Genomic DNA, 20,233 nt, shown 5'->3' on the forward strand with positions numbered 1-20,233 from the left:
ATTTTTAAAATATCTTCTCCATGTTGAAAATACATTACCAATGTCCATTATCACAGTTATGGTAGAAAATAATATACCTAACTTTGATGATTATTCCTTTTTAAATATTTTGTACCAGAAATGAAATAAAACAATGCACATATTTGAACAAAGAAAAAAAAATTGAGTGATGGGATCAAATTTAAAGTTTCAGTACTTTCAACTATATTTCAATAAAAAGTATAAAGTTACAAATCATAGTGATTTAATCAATGTAGGTTACAGGAAGAAGTTGGTAATATTGGTAAATTGTTAGGTCCCAGAATCTCTGAAAATGAGGTCTAAAAATCTGTGTCTTAACAAGCTAACTGTTGTTGTTAAGTTCCATCGAGTTGTAGATGACTCATAGTGACCCCATGAACAAAAGATCTGAACACATGTATAACTTTTCATCATTTCTCCAAATTCTTAGGGTTCCCAGAGGTAAGCTATTTTGGAAGTGGATGCCACTCCTGCTTCCTAGCTTGTTTTAATAGGGGAGCACCACCAAACACTAACTAGGAGATTCTTATTTACATCATGTTGTAATTCTGTAAGTAAATAAAAAGAAATTCCAGAGTTAAGAGTTAATAAGAAAAAAAATAGTGATTTCTAATGAACACTTGATATAAGATTTCAGAAGATTTAAAATGTTAGCTTATTAAAAATTATTTCACAATAGTAATAATATTTGGCTATTTTGATATCTTTTCATTTTTGTAGCACCTCATTCAGTACAAACAGACAAAGTGAAAGTTCCATAACTACATGTTTTTCAATGTCATTTGTTTCTAGTTCTCTAAAAAAAAAAATGAAGAAAAATAATTTACTTCCCTATTCTTAAGGTTTAATATTCTGCCCAAAGCATCCTTAACTATAGCAACTAGATGTTCAAATTCAGGAAGTATTAAAGAAGATGGAAAGAGTATACAGAGTCACTGTACAAAAAGGAATTGGTCGACACAGAAGAATTTCATGAAACAATATATGAGTAAGAGCCTATGGTGATGAAGGAAGAAGTTCAAGCTGCTTTGAAGGAATTGGCAAAAACTAAGGCCCCAAGAATTGATGGTATACTAATTGACATATTTCAACTAGCAGATACTGCCATAGATGTGCTCTCAAAGTTGTGTCAAGAAATCTGGAAGATAACCACTTGCCTAAATGACTAGAAGAGATCTATATTCGTTCCCATTCCAAAGAAAGGTTATCCTACAGAGTGTGGAAATAATCTAATAACATCATTGATATTACATGGAAGCACGATTCTGCTGAAGATTATCCAAAAATGACTGGAACAGCACATCAACAGAGAACTGCCAGAAGTGCAGGCTGGGTTTAGAAAGGGGTCGTGGCATTCAGGATATTGTAGCTAATGTTAGATGGATCATGACTGAAAGCAGGGAGTACCAGAGGAATGTCTATTTGTGTTTCATTGACTATGCAAAGGCATTTGACTGTGTGTATCACAACAAACTGTGTCTGACTCTAAGAAGAATAGGAATCTCAGAACACTTGATGTTGCTAATGTGAAACCTATACATGGACCAGGAGGCAATGATCAGAACAGAGGAAGGAAACACTGCATGGTTCAAAATTGGGAAGTGTGTATGCCAGGAACGTGTCCTATCTCCATATCTTTTTAACTTATATTCAGAACAGATTATCTGGGAGGCTGGACTGTATAAGGAGAAGTGTGGCATCAGGATTGGTGGAAGATTCATCAACAATCTGTATTATGCAGATGATACAACCCTGCTTGCTGAAACTAAGGAGGACCTGGAGGGCTTCCTGCAGAGGGTCAAGGACTGCAGCCTTCAATATGGATTGAGGCTCAATATCAAGAAAACAAAGATTCTCACCACTGGGCCAACTGGCAGCATCAGGAAGGATAGTGAAGAGATTGAGATTGTTCACAGCTTTAGTTTGTTTGGCTTCATAGTCAACACTCTTGGCACCAGCAGCCAGGAAATTAAAAGACATATTGCTTGCTGAAACTGAGGAGGACCTCATGCACTTGCTGCAGAGGGTCAAGGACTGCAGCCTTCAGTATGGACTGAGGTTCAATGTCAAGAAGACAAAGATTCTCACCACTGGACCAGTTGGCAGCATCGGGATGGATGGCGAAGAGGTTGAGATTGTTCACAGCTTCAGTTTGCTCTGCTCTACAATCAACACTCTTGGCAGCCAGATGTATTGCGATGGGAAAGTCTGCTGTTAGGGACCTCTCTAAAGTACTCAAGAGCAAGGGTGTCTCTCTGGAGACTAAGGTGTGCCTGATACAGGCCATGGTATTTGTAATCACTTGTAATGCATCAGAGAGTTGGACAATGACTAGGGAGGACAGAAGGAGAATTGATGCCTTTGAGCTGTGGTGCAGGAGAAGAGTATTGCATGTAGCCTGGATTGCCAAGAAAACAAATAGATTCATCCTGGAGAGGGTTAAACCAAGCTACTCCTTGGAGGCAAGGATTCTAGGTCTGGGGCTTTGTCTGACATACTTTGGGCATGTTGCAAGGAGGGACAGGTCCTTGGAGAGGGACATCATGCTTGGGAGGGTGGAGGGACGGCGCAGGAGGGAAAGACCCTCTCTGAGGTGGATTGATTCAGTGACTGGGGTAATCGGGATGGGGGTGTCAGAGGTAGTGTGATTGGCACAGGATAGAGCAGGGTGTAGTGCTGTTGTACATAGGGTCACTATGAGTCGCAAATGACTCGACGGCACATAACAACAACAACAGCATTGTGATGGGAAAGTCTGCTGTTAAGGACCTCTCCAAAGTACTGAAGAGCAACAATGTCAGTCTGGAGACTAAGGTGTGCCTGATATAGGCCACAGTCTTTGCAATCACTTACTATGTGCCAGAGAGCTGGACAATGACTAGGGAGGATAGAAGAATTGATGGCTTTGCGCTGTGGTGTTGGAGAAGAGTATTATTGAATATACTGTGGACTGCTAAGAAAATGAACAGGTTCAACCTAGAGAGGGTTAAACCAGGCAGCTCCTTGGAGGCAAGGATTCTGAGGCTTCATTTGACATACTTTGGACATGATGCAAGGAAGGACCAATCCTTGGAGAAGGACGTCATGCTTGGGAGTGTGGAGGGGCAGTGCAGGATAGGAAGACACTCTATGAGTTAGATTGATTCAGTGACTGGGATAATCGAGGTAGATGTGTCGAAGACAGTGACATTGACACAGGACAGAGCAGGGTTTAAGGCTGTTGTACATAGGGTCGCTATAAGTTTCAGGCAACTTGATGGCAAAGTTCAGGCAACTTGATGGCATATTGTTACAACAACAATTCTTTTTTTTATTTTATTTCATTATTTTTTGTGTGTACCATCAAATCAGATCTGACTGGTACAGGAGGAGATTGTTCCTCCTTCTCTAGCAGAGCATCTGGTGGATTTGAACCGTGCACCTCTGAGACTGTAGTTGCAGCTTCTTGCCACTAGACCACCAGAGCTCGCCCACAACAACAATTCTTAGGGCAGAAAATTATGTTAGTAACTATGATACAAGATAAGAGAATTATAATTGAGTACTTAATATTCTTTTAAATTACTTGGGTCCTTAGATAACCCTGTACATCAAATGAGAAAAAGATGAAAATTGATAATAATTTCATATTGTTCAGGTCCACAATAAACACTCTTGTCACTAGCAGTAAGGAAATCAAAAGATAAACTGCATTGGGAAAGTCTGCTGTCAGGGAACAGAGTGCTGTCCAGAGTGCTAAGGACTGATATCAGTCTGGAGATTAAAGTGCCCCAGATCTAAGCCATGGTCTTTGCAATTACTTGCCTTGCATCTGAGAACTGAACAATGACTAAGAGCAACAGAAGAATTGATGCCTTTTGAAGAGTATTGAACATATCATAGACCGCCAAGAAAACAAGCAGGTCTGTCCTGGAGAGGGTGAAACCAGGTTGCTACTTGGAGGCAAAGATTATTCAAATACTTTGAGCATATTGGCAGGAGGGACCAGTTCTTGGAGAAGAATACCATGCTTGGAAGAGTAGAGGGTCAGCATAGAAGGGGAAGACCCTAGATGAGATGTATTGACACAATGACTCTGGCAATGGGGACAGGTATGTCAGGGACAGTGGGATTGGCTCAAGATAGGGCAGGTTCAGAGCTATTGTTCATAGGGTTGCTATGAGTCATAGTTAACTGAATGGCACATAACAACAACAAAAAATTCACCAAATATATTCTGTCACTGCCAAGGAGTTGGAACCAGCTCATAGCTAACCTTCCATTGGGTTTTCAAGACTTTAAATCACATGGGTGGACATTGTCCACTTTTCTTCCATGGAGCTATTGGAGAATTTGAAGCACTACAGAGTCACAGTCTTTGGGTTAGCACTGCAAGTCTCTGTGGACCACATGATCAGAGGTCCCTAGTAAATACTTAAACTGAAACTCATTGATGTCAAGTTGGAACTGACTCCAGAGCTGACCCTTCAGCAGGCCTTCAGAGGTTATAATGTTTACAGGAATACTGCCCAGCATTCTCCTAGGGGCTGTTTATGGATTTGAACTGTCAGAGAGGTACCACCTAGAGATTAGCAGCACATCTCTACCACTAGTTCACCAGAACATAAATTAAAAAAAAAAATCAACAGAGCAGATCCCAACAAATTGTGCTAACCTTAAGAAGAATGAGAATCCCAGAACACTTGATTGTGATCATGCTAAATCTATATTTGAACCAGGAGACTCAAGAAGGTTTAAGGAGGATGTCATCAGAACACATAGAGGACACACTGACTGCATTGTTCAAGATCAGGAAATGTATACACCAGGGATTGAATTCTAGCCCCATACCTTTTAAATCTATATTCAGAACATATGATCAAGGAGGCTGGACTTTATAAGGAGGAATGGTGGAATCAGGATTGGAGGAAGACTCATCAACAACTTGCATTATGCAGATGACACAACCTTCTTTGCTGAAACTGAGGAGGACCTGAGACATCTGCTGCAGAAGGTATCATAATAGATTTAGAAGAGATTGAGATTGTTACTAGTTCCAGTTTGCTTGGTTCCACAATCAACACTCTTGGTACCAGTAGACGGGAAATAAAAAGACAAATTGCACTGGGAAAATATGTCAGGAACCTCTCTAGAGCAACAATATCAGTCTAGAACTAAGGTAAGCCTGATTCAAGCCATGGTCTTTGAAATTGCTTGCTCTGTATTATAGTGTTGAACAATGTTTAAGGATGATAAAAGAATTGATGCCCTTGAGTTGTGGTTCTGGAGAAGAATATGGGACATACCATGGACTTCCAAGAAAACAGATAGGTCTGTCTTAGAGAGGGTGTAACCAATCTGCTCATTGGAGGCAAGGATTTGGAAGCTCCATTTCACAAATTATAGGCATGTTGCCAGCACATCATGCTTGGAAGGTTGGAGAGACAGCACAAAAAAGGAAGACTCTGGATGGGATTAATTGACTCAGTGACTGGGGTAATAGGAGTAGGTATGTCGGAAACAGTGAAATTGGCTTAAGACAGAGCAGGGTTCAGAGCTGTTGTACATAGGGTAGGTATGAGTGACAAGCGACATCATGTAACAACAACAAATGACTTATCTGTCATTGAATAATTCTGTTGTTGTTAAGTGCCTTCAAGTCAACTTAGACTCATAGCAACCATATAGAGAACAGATGGAAATCTTGCCTTCCCCTGCTGTAACTTCACAATCTCCTTCATGTCAAAGTTGCACGAATTGTGCCAATCCATCTCTTTGACAATCGTCCGCTCTTTTCCAAGCATTATGTGTTTCTCCAAGTACTGGCATTGCTTGGTAAACTGCTTGAAATAAATGAGATGAAGTTTTGCCATCCCTACCTCTAAGGAACACATTGGTTGCTTTTCTTCCAAGATAGACTTGTTTGTTCTTTTGACAGTCTGAGGTTTAATCAATACTTTTAACCAATGCAATGTAAAGGCATCAATTCTTTGGTCTTCCTTATTCATTGTTCAACTCTCACATACATTTGAAACAGTTGAAAAGACCATGGTTTGGGTCAGGTGTACTATAGTATTTAAACTGCATTCCATTCACATTTTCAAGAGGTCCGTGAGAAAAAATGTCTCCAATACATGTCTTTTGATGTCTTAACTACTACTATCATGAATTGTAAATCCAAGTAGATCCATGTTGATTCTCATTCAAGTAAAATGAAAACCCTCTCTCGTATCAAAAATTGCCTCTATGTTGTTAAATATTTGCCCATCTCAAAGAGTGTTATTAGGAATGTGCAAATGAGTGTTTTCCAGTAAGGCTTTACTTGTGAACATTGAAATGCAAACTTTATGCAATTTTCATGGGTCACAAGATATTTGGGGATTTTCTTTTTCAAAAACTCAAAAAGTAAAATAATGCTAAAAGTACCAACTGTCTTTAAAGTTGGAAGAACTCAATATACAGTGTCCTGACCAGTGGACTTAAGCATTTTTAAAGTGGTGAAATACTGGGTACCATTTTATCAAATTTTACTTGTGGCTGTCTCGAATTAAAGATTTATAAACTTGATAGCAACAACAATGGCAACTATTAATCCAAAATTGCATGTAATAGCAGAACAAACACTGGACATCTTTTCTAAATTAGCTTGCTAGGTTTTTACTCTTTCAGAAGGATTATACATATGCTCTATGAAATGTGATTTAGAAGCACCTTACCTTTTTTGAGCATGAAAGAGACCTTCTTCATAAGTCTGTACCCAAGTGATATCATCTCCCCATCCTGAAATATAAGAAACAAATTCACTAATCTAGAAGTGCTTCAAAATAGTCATCAAAGTGCTCCCTCAAGTCATTCAGTCATCTCAAAGTACTTCCAGACAGCTAAGTGGTTATTAGCAGATCTTTAACTAAGGTGTAGCGTCAAACCAAATTTGTTGCCATCTAGTCCATTCTAACTCAAAGTAATCCCATGTGTTTCAGTGTAGAACCAAGTTCCACAGGGTTTTCAATGGCTGTAGTCTTATACTAATAGATAGCCAGTTCTTTCTTTCTTCTGTGCTATCAGGTTTTGGTAATTAAGTGCAAGGCTTTTGATAGCAATCAAGTGCACTTTTTGACATCCAGGAACCTTTTGGCATAGGATGTAATGGATAAGGATAGCTAGATATGAGAGGGATGCCCTTATTAACTGCATTGTTGAGGTTTTGAGTTGGTGTTTCCAAGCATCCAGGCCAGTCACCTTGAATGTAGAAAATATGCAATAAAATGCTATTATGATTAAAGAGTGATTAGAAGGGCATTTCCAGACCATGTAAAAACTCTGCCTTTCATTGTATGATTTGGACAAAGAAAATAATCACTAGATCATAATTGGAGGCAGTGACAATACATCAGGATTATAGGTAGAACTACAGAAGAAATGCCCCTGCTCATCTATTTTTCCTTTTTATTGCAATTTGAGAGGAAGTTTTCAAAGCTTATTGGTTTTCCGTTCAAGGTTCCTTTGTTTCTTGAGTGCCAGAAGATGTTGACTCTTCTAAACAAGTATTGATCGTGAAAAAAAGGAAGTCCAAATTATATTAACTATGCCTGAGTTCCAACATGGGAACATTTCCAGAATTTCCTGGTTGAGAAATTCAATAAGACACAATTCTTTTGGAAGCATAAAGAATAATGGAGCAAAGAAAGGTACACAGCAACATGTAGGAAGAGAACCCAACATAGAGAGCTCTATGATAAATCACAATTAAAAAGTATTTTCCCCTTTTATTTCTTTTGCAAAAACATGTTGACTTCATCAATTGACATAATAGTCGACAGAAAAATATTCTATATCTTATTTTAGTGACTAGCACCTGGGTTCTTCAAAGCTTATGAGCAGCCATCTAAAGAGAACCTGATTTTCTTTGTTCTTCATCATTCCAGACAGAGAATAAAGATGCAAAGAAACAAATAGTCCTAGGACTAATGGACCATGTGAACCTCCACCTGAACAATCTTGAGATCAGAAGAACTAGATGATCCTCTGGGTACCACTGCAGGCCACGCTAAAAAGATTCACACTAAAAGATAGACAGAGGGGGCAAAAACATGGAACTAAAACCAAAAGCAAAAATAGGGCCTGGATTACAGATCTGATAGTTGTTAAGTGTTGTCGAATTGTAGACAACTCATAGCAACTGTATGAACAAAAGACCAGAACTTTCATCCTTTCTCCAGGTTCATAGGGTTTCCAGAGGCAAGCTATTTACACAAGTGAATGCCACTCCTGCTTCCTAGCTTGTTTTAATCGGGGAGCTCCACCAAACACTGTCCACCATGGGTAACCATTATCGCATTTGACACATCAGTGTCACAGTGTTTAACATCCAGCAACCACGAGTCGAGTTACCTTTGTACAGCAAATGGACAGACTGGTAGAAACCCCAAGATGATAACCATATTTACCTTTCAAATCTGGAGCAAAATTCACCCCTTTGGCTCAACATTTAGATAAATAATAGACAAGCTGATAATGTGAACACTCAGCTATATGAGATCCAAAGAGCAGCTTAGATTTGCCCAAGGAGAAAGCTCAGACAGCAGAAGAGTAAGACAGAGGATGAATGGGAACAAGAATAACAGAGTAAACAAGAAGAGCATGATTGCCTTGTGAGTAGAAGAACTAATGTCAAGAAATATGGCTGAATGATTGCATAAGAAACTCGTTTCCTTTGTACACTTTCACTCAAATATCAATAAAGACATTTTTAAAAACATCAACTTTCTATATAAATCACCTGTGTGAATGGTAAACTTAAATATTATTCATTAACTTGGCTAAACATGGATAGATACTTAGTTGGCACTCCATCCATCCATCAGAGAAGCATGAATTTGGAAAGTAAGACAATATGATAAAACTTGAGTTTATGCTATTTGTTCTCCATTTGCTTGTTCTGTTCACGTTACAATCTATGCTAGTGACCGTTTTTGTGGGTATACTGCTAGTTTTCAATTAGTCATGAAAAAAAATATTCTGTTCTCATTTTCTGTCATTTGAGGTTGCAGGAGCCAATTTTGAGAACAGTTTATTTGAAAAATATATAGAGGCAAAAAGAGATTTTTTTTAAAACAAAATCAAAGTAAAACAATAAATACAGATACAACATTTTCTAATCATGTACCCAATGACAAATCTAGATTATGAAGTCTTAAACCACTACAGCCATTTTCTGTAATCAATATAGCAAGATCTTGGTCAGTCAAAATTCTCAAGAGGTGAGATAAAGCATAATGGTCTGCATGGTCTTATATATCTCAACTCAATTCATTGCTGTCTCATCAGAACTGACTCACAGCTGACTCTCCAGTGAGGGGGTTTTCAGACTGAAAATCTCAGGGAGGAGACTGCCATGAAGCTACTGGTGGAATCCACCTACTAGAGGACCAATCGAGTTAGCAGTGCAACCCCCTGCCAACTAGCCCACCAGAGCTCCCCAGTCTTCCATAAAGTTACTCTAAATTCTTTCTTTCTTAAGTATGGAAAATAAGCAAATTTGGTGGTGGATAATAAATTGTATTCAGGATATCATTATGTCAACAATCATTGGCAGTGATGGTAGCAACCGGCTCAAGCGTGTCTGTGATGGTAGGATGGCATACGATAGGGCAGGTTTCAGGTCTGCTGTTCACAGAGTCGCTATGAATTGCAGTCAGTTTGATGGTACATAACAACAGTAAGAACAACAGCACTCATTATTGTAGAGGATTCCAGTTACTAAATTACAGGCAACTTAATCAATTCTGCACTCTTACTTGGAAAGTTACAGCAAATGGATATTACTGTCAGTTATTTTCACTCCCTAAAATCAACTCATCCTTTTTATTCTGTGTCTGTTTTGAGCAAAAATTCCAGCAAACCAAGCCAAAGGTGGGTGAATTCTAATCCGTGGCCCTCAGGCCTGTTTTTCATTGTTTTTATTCAAACATTCTTCTAGGTCATATAGCCCTGGTGTGTCCACTTTCTGTACACAGGTAACTTGTGGTCGCTGTGAAGCTGAACACTGTGACACTGATGTGTCCAATGTGTTAATGGTTACCCATGGTGGAGAGTGTTTGGTGGCACTCCCCAATTAAAACAATCTTGGAAGCAGGAATGGCATCTACTTCCGTAATAGTTTGCCTCAAGAAACACTATGAACCTGAAGAAAGGATGAAAGTCATGCAAGTGTTGGGGATTTTTGTTCATAGGGTCTCCATGAGTCGCCTACTACTCGACAGCACTTAACAACAACAACAACATATTTATTAAAGGAGAATAGAGTAAATTAAAAAAAATGACTGAATTTAGAAAATAAGATTCCAGTACCTCGTGAGAGTGTCTGAGGTGGTCTTCTTGCCTTTTTTATTGCACTGGCAAGGTTGGAGGAAACAGTGATGAATAAGACACTGAGGGTTAAAGCTGAGTGTAGCATCCTTTTTCCTAGGGAACTCTTCAGAAGTTGCTAGGTGATAGAAAAGAATTTTCAGAATTTACAAAGTCACCCTAGGCTGTCATTAAAAGACCTTTATTGAAGGTTAGGCCAAAACCTGTGAGGACAAACTGCTCCATGTGGGTGTCTTGACCCCAAACAGTAACAGATCATTCACTCATTACTTTTACTGTTTAAAAATATATATTTAAAATGTATCCAACTATTGAGTTGAAATGCTGTGGAAAGCTGCATTCAGGTATTCTGAAAAAAGTACAAGGAAACTGGGCCCAGGCACAGAAAGCCTGACCTAGACAACTTAATGTACTATGAAACTCACTTAAGATCTGGTTAAAATGCACTGCTGGCAAGTTGATTACATTTCATGACAAACTTCCATCAGGTTTCTGGGGACATAAATCTTTATGGGAGACAACTGTTCATCTCTCTTCCTAAAGCAGCTGGTGGATTTGAACTGCTGACCTCTCAGAAGCTTGTTATATGGCATACCACTGGAGTTTCTTCAAGACAAATTGTTGTTATATACTGTTGAGCTGGAATCAACTCATAGTTGACCCTCCAGCAGGACTGTTCCCACAGAACCACTGGTAGATTTAAACTGTACGCCTTTGAGTTGACATCACAACTCTTTACCACTAGGATACCTTAAGATCAGATTGTTGTTGCATGCCATCAAGTTGTCCCTGACACATAGTGACTCTATGCACAATAGTTCTGAAGCCTGCCCTGTCCTGAGCCAGTCTCATGGATTCTGACACACCTCCCCGCAATACTCCAATTACTGTGTCAATCCATCTTATCCGGGATCTTCCTCTCTTGCGTTGTCTCTCCACCCTTCCAAGCACAATGTCCTTTTCCAAGGATCAGTCCCTCTTGGCCACATGCCCCAAATATGTGAGACTGAGCTTCAAAATCCCAGCCTTGAAAGAGAAATTTGGTTTCACCCTCTCTCATGTACAGTGGAGTTTTTGAGTACGATGAATGATTAACAAGGGTATTAACCAAAACATTTGGTAGTTCAAATCTACTCAGAGGCATCTGGAAAGAAAGGCCTACTCATGCTCCTAAAAATTAGTCATTAAGAACTCTATGAGCACTATGAACTCTATGTGTTCTACTCTGACCCACCGGGGGTTGTCATGAGCTGAATCAGCATGATGGCAACTGATCAGCCTGAAGTGGACTTGTTATTACAGTTTGTTTTCTTCCTTATTTTTTTGTATGCAGACATTGAAGCACATAGGTAAGGAATGACCATAGTTCCTGAGAAGAATTTAAATTTCTTTAATTTGTTAAGAGAGCTCTGGTGGCCAAGTGGGTAAAGAGTTGTGCTGGCAAGTCAAAGGCAATTCAAATCCAGCTGCTTGGAGGGAGAAAGATCAGCAATCTCCTCTTGTGAGATTTACAGCCTCTAAAAAGCTGCTGGAGGGTCACCTATAAGTCCATTCTCACTCAATAGCACACAACAACAACAACAATACAATTTATTAATGGAACTCTGGTGGTGTAGGGAGTTAACCCAAAGGAACTACCTCTTCAGTGGTTTGAATCCACGGAGGTCTTAAGACAGAAAGATGGCCGGTCTTCTCCCTTATGACCTGTAGGCTCAGGAACCCAGTGGAGGATCAGCCAATTCAAAGGCAATGAGTCTGAGGTCTAGGCAGTTCTCATGGCTTGGTGGTAAGGAGTTGAACTGGCAATACAAAGGTACACAGTTTGAATCCACTAGCTGGTCTGCAGAAGAAAGCTCGGCAATCCCTTCTTGTGCTATTAATTGTGCTGAAAAGTCGCTGAAAGGTCAGCTTTGGTTCAGTTCTGACTCAACAGTAAAAACAAAATAAAAAACAACAGCAACGACAAGAACAAAAAAACCCCAACAAACCTCAAACCACTGCAAAATGTCATATATATATAAATTATAAATTATGTATTGCATATTATATATTAATTATTATATATTACATGATCTTAATGATCATCCTGGAGATCAGGACAGATGAATCAGAAATACACAACCCAATCTGAAGAGGGCTGACTCAAGTTGAATGTCAAAGTAGAAAAGCTAGAACAATTATGTAGAACAGGGGTAACCTGGATCCAGAAGCCTGCTAGAATATCTAGAAAATCTATGGATGAACGTTGGGTGGTTCACATTACTCTGAAATTATATGTGAAATTTCATGTATCTATCTGTTTGTAGAGGGGTCAAGCCTTTTGTTCAGGGGGTTGCTATGAGTCATGCTCAACTCGAAGGCAATCAACAATAACAACATGTGCATTTTCAATTATGAAAGTTTATAATTGCCTCAAGATCCTCCCTTGAATGTAAAGAAGTAAAGAAAGTTAATCTGGAAGGAGAAATGTCTAGGTGGTGCAAACTACTAACAGAAAGGTTGATAGTTCAAACCTATCTAGAGGTGTCTCAGAAGACAGGCCTAGTGATTTGCTTCTAAAAGTCACGGTCTCAAACACACTATGGAAGAGTTCCTGGCATGTGGGGAGTTATCATGCCGTAGAATCGACTCTATGGAAACCAACAACAAGGTGGAGGAGGAAGTGCTGTTAGAAACGATTCCTTATATCAAGGACAGAGATTAGCAGGTGAAAATTATTTTACAAAAGAGCTGTCAGTTTTAGAGTTCAATAAGATCACTATTTTATTTTCAAATGTCAAATATTTGTTCATTACTGTCAAATACTGTTTTACTTAAAAAATAAAAACATTTCTTTTTTTAAATTATTTGATAAATTATGAGATAGCTAGAAAAATACTTTATGGCAAAACAATACAACTTATATATTATTATTATTGGATGATCATTGCTTTTCTTGGTGAACTAAAGTACAAATTGCTGAAGGTCCTCTCATAACAGGCATATGTTTAAGCTACTCGGAGAACGTCTATGACATGATCATGACACTATGCTGTGTACTGTAATCAACGTCCAGTTAGCAATTCTGTCACAGTCTTAGGCTCTCAAAAGCAATTTAGCAGAAGTAATGTACTTAGATATTATGACATGTTTGTGTTTTTTTTTTCGTTTAAAGTCACCCTGGTGTTGCGTTGGCTAAAGCTCTTCACAATTAACTGAAAGATTGGCGTTTAAACCCACCAGTTACTCTTTGGGGAAAAGATGTAGCACCTTGTCTTTGTAAATTCTTGGAAATCCTATGGGATAATTTTATCCTGTCTTAAAGGCTAGCTATGAGTCATAAAAACTCTAAAGCAGTTGTTGTTGTTAAGTGCCATCAAGTCGCAGGCGACTCATAACAACCCTATGAACACAACTCCTGTATAACTTTTGTCCTTTCTCCAGGTTAATACTTGAATCTAAAGCAGTAACATATAAAAATTACTATCTATTTGAAAAATAAAAATATAAAACAAGAGAGAATTGTTGCTTGCTTTGTAATTTTTAGAGCCAGTTTTTACTTAAAACTAATTTTTTCCAACATCATGATTATAGAGAGAAAACTTTAAAAAAAGCAAATATATTTTATTAAAAGAAGAAAAATACAATTTCATTTTATTTCCTCCCGTCTTAAGTAAAGGCCTCGCTTTTGAATACCAAAAGCTGATCACTGAAATTGAGCTTACCCACTGATTAAGTAATCTAGAAACTTTGCTTACTTACCTGAACTGGCCACTGGTCTTGTTGCAAACACACTCTGGATGTTTCTGGTTTAAAAAATGGGTGTGGATTTTATAGACACTCACACCTGACCTACAGCCCCACCTGCATAGAAACAAGAACACAGTCACCTACCAACTTAAAATCATCGGTTTGTTTGAAAAGTGCTACGTCTTGCTAGTTCTCATGCTTTAAAAAAACTAAAACCCGACAAAACAACTTCTCCTCTGAATTCAGATTGAATGTCCTCCTGAAATGAAGCCAAATTCCACTGTTGGCTTTTTTTCCCTTTCACCTTTTATTTCCCAAGGTAATTTAATGTTTGGCTGTAGTTCAATACCAAAAAAAAAAGAGAGAGAGAGAGAGAGAAGAAACCAGTATGAATGCAGCAACTGTGTGCACACCATTGTTCTGATGAGAGTTCACCGAGGCTTGCAGATTAGATATACAGCAAATAGAAATGCCTACGGTTACTCTGTCTACAGAAATGTAATTAACAGATAAAGAGAACAGGCTGTTGGGTTTGGTTTTTTTTTTTAAGAGAGAGAGAGGGAAGGAGAAAAGGAAGTAGAAATGCTGTCTTAAAGTTCAATATATCTTTAATTTGGTTAGCGTATTTACTCTGCCTGTAAGATAGTTGCTCCAGAAAAATTCCCCCCAACAAACAAAAATAAATCCCAAATCAGGAAAACAAGTCATTAGTTAAGCTTATTTATATTATTCTAAAAGCTGGATTTCAAAAATTCACAATTAATATGTGATCATAGTAAAAAAAAACCCACACAAACAAACCTGTTTTTAAAGCCTAGAATTTAAAGGTTAGTGTTGAAAGAAAGTTAAAAAAAAAACCCCTTCATGGTACTATCTCCCTCCCCATCTATTTTTGCATTGCTGAGGAGCTAAAAATGGTTTGTTGGTTTGTTTGTTTTGTTTTGGGGTTTGGTGGGTTTCTTTTTTTACACATTTGTAAATGACTAGGGGAAAATATCTTCTGACATGTGAAATTTATTTGAAAGCCAAATTGCAAAGTCCATAGGGTTTTACTGGAACACAACCAAGTTCATTTGTTTGCGTGTTGCTTATGACTACTGAAAAACAGTGATGTATGTGTGAAGACTAAGGTGTGCCTGATTCAGGTCATGGTCTTCTGAAATTCCTGCTACAGATCAGATAGTTTAGCTAATATGTAAGGCTGACAAAAGAATTGATGTCTTTGTGTTGAAGTGCTACAGAAGAGAACTGAATATCCCATGGAAGGGCAAAAGGTATGTTTTAGAGAAAGTGCAGCTTCATGCTTGCTGCAGGCAAGATGGTGAAGCTTCGTTTCTTAAACAAGGCTATTCCTTCTAAAGTGACATCATGCTTGGAAAGATTGAGGGTCAGAGAAGTAAAGGAAGACTCCCAATGAGATGAATTGACACAGTGAATTCAGCAGTGGGATCTAGGCTGTTAGAGATGATGAGGATGGCACAGGGTAGGGCAGGGTTCTAGTGTGTTGTTCATAGGGTCACTATGAGTCACACTTGACTCAATGGCACCTAAAAAAACCACCACCACAACAAAGCGGTCTGCTCTTTTATAGCTTTTATTGTGACATCAATTTTGGAGGAGGACTCATAAACGATCTACTCTATGCAGAAGACAAAAATTTGATTTCATTGAAGGACTCAATGAAAAAGATAAAAGATAACAGATTACATCTAACAAAAATTTTCAACACTAGACTCAATTCTCAACATCATGCTAAATGGTGGAAAGATTAAAATTGTCTTTCATTGCATTTCATGTGGATACACAATCTACATTCATGGTAACATGGATTTTAAAGAAAAAGATGTGTTGCAGTGGGAAACTCTACTGTCAAGGACCTCTCCACAGTGCTAACGAGCAAAAACATCATTTTAAAGACCAAGATGCAGCTGATACAAGCAACAGTATTTTTTCAGTTGCATGATCTATACCTAAAAGTTGAACAAAGAGTAAGGTGTAGTATTGGCAAAGAGCATTGACCATGAACTATCAAAAGAATAAACAAATCTGTTTTGAAGGAAGTACAACCAAGGTACTCCCTAGATTTTATATAGCTCGGGGGTGTTGTCAAGAAGAGCTAGTTATTGGAAAAAGGGGTGATTCTGGGAAAGGTAGAGCAAAAGAGAGACCCTCAAAGAGATAGACTGATGCAGTGACTGCGGCAATGGACTTGATCATAGTGGAGACTGTGCAGATGACAGAAGGAGAAGGTTCTGAACTGTTGTTCTTAGGGTGGCTATCAGTTGTAGTAGGCACCTAACAATAACAATAACACAACATCTAGCTCATTACTGTAAATGTTTCTGATACCTGCTCTAGAGTTTTGTTCAATAATTTTTCTTAATTGATATCAAACTGAGCCAGTGACACAGTGAATAAAATACTCTGATGTTAAAAACTCAAATATAAAAATACCCTGCCTTTGACAATAGGTTCTGTAGTTTGAATGCACTAGCTAACTGTTCCATGGGAAGGAGACATGGCCGACTGCTTTAGTAAGATTTACAGCTTTGGAAACTCTATGGGCCAGTTTTACTCTGTCCTAAATGGCTACTAACAGTGGTAATCCACCCAATAGCAGTAAGCATGGGTTTTTAAAATTAATCTAAACAAGCTTAAAAATGCATTGCTAAATAATGAAGATGATCATTCTATTTTGTCTTACTTCTGACTCTAAAGTTTCTAGTGTTGTAGTTTTGGCCTTTGTGCCGACTTTGGCTTATAATGCTAAGGTGGCAATCATTTTATTGTAATAGATATCAATGAAATCCTCACCTAAAGACACTATATTTGGAAAGCAAGGAAGACATGCAATGAGATGGATTGGCACAGTGACTGCAATGATAAACATGAACATGGATGGACCATGAGATTAGAGTATAAAGTTTTTAGGATAACAACTATGGTTGTTGTTGTTATGTGCCATCGAGTCGTTTGTGACTCATAGCAACCCTATGTATAAAAGCCCTTGAAGCCTGCTCTATCCTGTGCCAACTTTACTGTCTCTGACATACCTACCCTCATTACTCCAGTCACTGTATTAATTCATCTCTTCAATGGTCTCCCTATCTTTCTCCATCCTTCTACCCTTCCAAGCATGATGTCCTTCTCTAAGGACTGGTGCCTCTTTGTAACATGCCCAAAGTATGTGAGACAAAGCCTCATAATACTTGCCTCCAAGGATCAGGTTGGCTTCACCCTCCCTAAGATGAATCTGTTTGTTGTCCTGGCATCCACAGTATATTCAACACTATTCTGCAGCACAACAAAAGCATCATTTCTCTTTCCATCACCCCTAGTCATTGTCCAACTCTCTGACGCATAGCAAACAATTGCAAAGACAGTGGCCTGGATCAGGGTCATCGTAGTCTCCAGACTTAAATCGTTGCTCTTTAGTACTCTGGAGAGGTCCCTGACAGCAGGCTTTTCCAATGCACTTAGTCTTTTAATTTTCTGGCTGCTGGTACCAAGAGTGTTGATTGTAGAACCAAGCAAACGAAGCTGTTAACAATCTCAATCTCTTTACCATCCATACTGATGCTGCCAATTGGCCCAGTGGTGAGAATCTTTGTTTTCTTGATGTTGAGCTTCAATCCATTTTGAAGACTGCACTCCTTAATCTTCTGTAGCAAGTGCTTTGGGTCCTCCTCAGTTTCAGCAAGCAGAGTTGTGTCATCTGCATAATGTAGATTGTTGATGAATCTTCATCCAGTCCTCATGCCACATTCCTCCTCATATAGCCCAGCCTCCTGGATCATCTGTTCTGCATATAGATTGAAAAGGTATGGCGACAGAAGACATCCCTGGCAGATCTCCTTCCCAGTTTTGAACCATGCAGTATCTTCTTGTTCTGTTCTGATGACTGACTCCTTGTCCAAGTGTAGGTTTCGTTCGCATAAACACAATCAAGCGTTCTGGGATTCCCATTTTTCTCAGTCAACAAGAGCTGTGATTGACACAGGCAAACACCTTAGCATAGTCAATGAAGCACAGATAGACATTCCTCTGGTACTCTCTACTTTCAGCCAAGTTCCATCTTACAATGTCTTAAAAACTTTGAGATGTTTATGATTTAATCTATAAAATAGAAATATATCTAGAAAATACATATGTGAAAGCACTGAACCATGGAATGAATTAAGTTTATAAAGTAAAATAAGTTTCATAAGCAAATAAATCTTTGTTTAGGGAATTATTGGAAACAGGAGTGGCATCCACTTCCTAAAACAGCATGCTTCTGGAAACTCTATGAACTTTGATAAAGGTTGGTAGTTACAGAAAGGCTTCAGGCCTTTTGTTCACAGGATCACTATGAGTCATGCTTGACTTGAGCGCAATCAGCAACAAAAACAACAACAAGCACCTAACAATATTAATGATGGAGGAGTGTTTCCTGAATAGAGACTTTTTTCCTATTGCTTGACTTGTTTACATGTGTAGGCAAATGTAATTAGGGATCCTGGGCTCCAATGTGTCAGAGTTTGTGAGGATGGCACAGGATAGGGCAGATCAGGTTCAGATCTGTTGTTCGTAGGGTCGCTATGAGTCATACTCTATTCGACAGCACCTAATAACAACTAACAACAGGTGCTACATATTGTAGCAACAAGTCAATTAGATTGCATATTTTAATTCTTACAGTAATACACTGATGTTTTCTGTAGCAGATGTTTAGAAAAGAAACAAATAGTTCCTAATCCTCCTAAGTACCTTCATTAATTTTCTTTTTATCCCCCAAAACACAAGGTTTTACTTTCAGGTTTTTACATTATTGTATATATTCCTTTAACAAAATTACTGAGTTTAATTCTGCCTAATTAGGGCTGTTTGTTCATGTCCAAACCTCTTCTGACAGTGATTATTCTTTTTCTTCTTTGTCATCCTCTTTTTTAGGAGGGGGGGGGAATCACAGCTGTTGTTGATATGCACCATTGAGGCAGCTGTGACTTATGGCAACCCTGTGAGTAACAGATCTATCTATACCTTCCTTTGTCCTGAACCATCCTGGTGATTTCCAACATGCTGTAGCCTATTGTCATACATACTTAATGTGTCAGTTTATCTCATTGAGGTACTTCCTTCATTCTTCCAAGAATAATGTCACTTTTCAAGGAATAGCCTCTCACAGCTACGTACTCAAAATATGAGAGACAAAGTTTTGCCGTCTATGCCTCCAAGGAACACTTTTGGCTCCACTTTTTCTGACATATTTATTTGTTCTTTTGGCACTCCATGAATATTCAATATTCTTCTCCAGCACCACAACTCCAAGGTATCAGTTCTTCTTCTATTATCCTTATTCATTGTCCAACTCTCAGATGCATAGTAGGTGATTGAAAAGGCAATGGTCTGAATCAGACGCATCTTAGTCTTCAAACTGACATGGTTGCTTATCGAGTATTTTTGAGAAATCCCTGACAACTCCAATGCAATTCGTCCTTTGATGTCCTGACTACTGGTAACAAGGGTGTTGGTGTTCGGTTCAAGATGAAATCATTAACAACTTCAATCCTTTCCCTTATTTCATGATGTTGTTTATTAGCCCAGTGGTGAGGACCTTTGTTTACTTGATGGGGAGATGAAATCCATATTGAAGGTTGTAGTAATTTGTCGTCTGCAGCAAGCATTTCATATTTTTCTCACCTTCAGCAAGTGATGTTGTGTCATCTACATAACGCAGGCTGTTGATGAGTCTTCCTCTGATCTTGATGCCACATTCCTCTGAACAGAGTCCAGCTTTATGAATTATTTTGCTCTGCATACAAAATGAATAGGTATGGCAAAAGGATACAAGGTACACACCCTTCTTGGTTTTAAACCATGCAGTATTTCCTTGCTCTGTTTAGAGAACAGCTTCTAGGTCTAGATATAGATTTTGCATGAGCACAATTAAGTATTCTAGGGTTCCCATCCTTTTCAACGTTAGCAATAATTTGTTATCTGTTCAAACAAATGCCTTTTTGTAGTCTGTAAAACATAAATAGACAGTCTTCTGGTATTCTCTGCTTTTAGCCCAGATGCTTCTGACATCAGCATAAATATCCCCAGTGCCAGGGCTCTTCTAAACCCAGCCTGAACTTCTGGTGGTTCTCTGTCT

At 38.6% G+C, this 20,233-nt stretch overlaps 1 protein-coding gene across 1 annotated transcript in view; it reads right to left on the reverse strand.

Annotated features, from left to right (window-relative positions):
- The window catches only part of AGR3 (anterior gradient 3), an 18,515-nt gene extending 4,366 nt beyond the window's left edge, over positions 1-14,149 (reverse strand). Inside the window, exons 1-3 of the mRNA XM_006880267.1 lie at positions 14,110-14,149; positions 10,351-10,486; positions 6,717-6,780 (exon numbers count right to left, since the gene is read on the reverse strand). Of these exons, the coding sequence (XP_006880329.1) occupies positions 6,717-6,780; positions 10,351-10,456 (170 nt within the window). The 5' untranslated portion in view covers positions 10,457-10,486; positions 14,110-14,149. The remainder of the gene's footprint in view (positions 1-6,716; positions 6,781-10,350; positions 10,487-14,109) is intronic.
- Between the last annotated feature and the right edge of the window lie 6,084 nt (positions 14,150-20,233).

This window comes from Elephantulus edwardii, unplaced genomic scaffold, assembly GCF_000299155.1.
Source record: "Elephantulus edwardii isolate Elephantulus edwardi_28Jun2011 unplaced genomic scaffold, EleEdw1.0 scaffold00007, whole genome shotgun sequence".
NCBI lineage: Eukaryota > Metazoa > Chordata > Mammalia > Macroscelidea > Macroscelididae > Elephantulus > Elephantulus edwardii.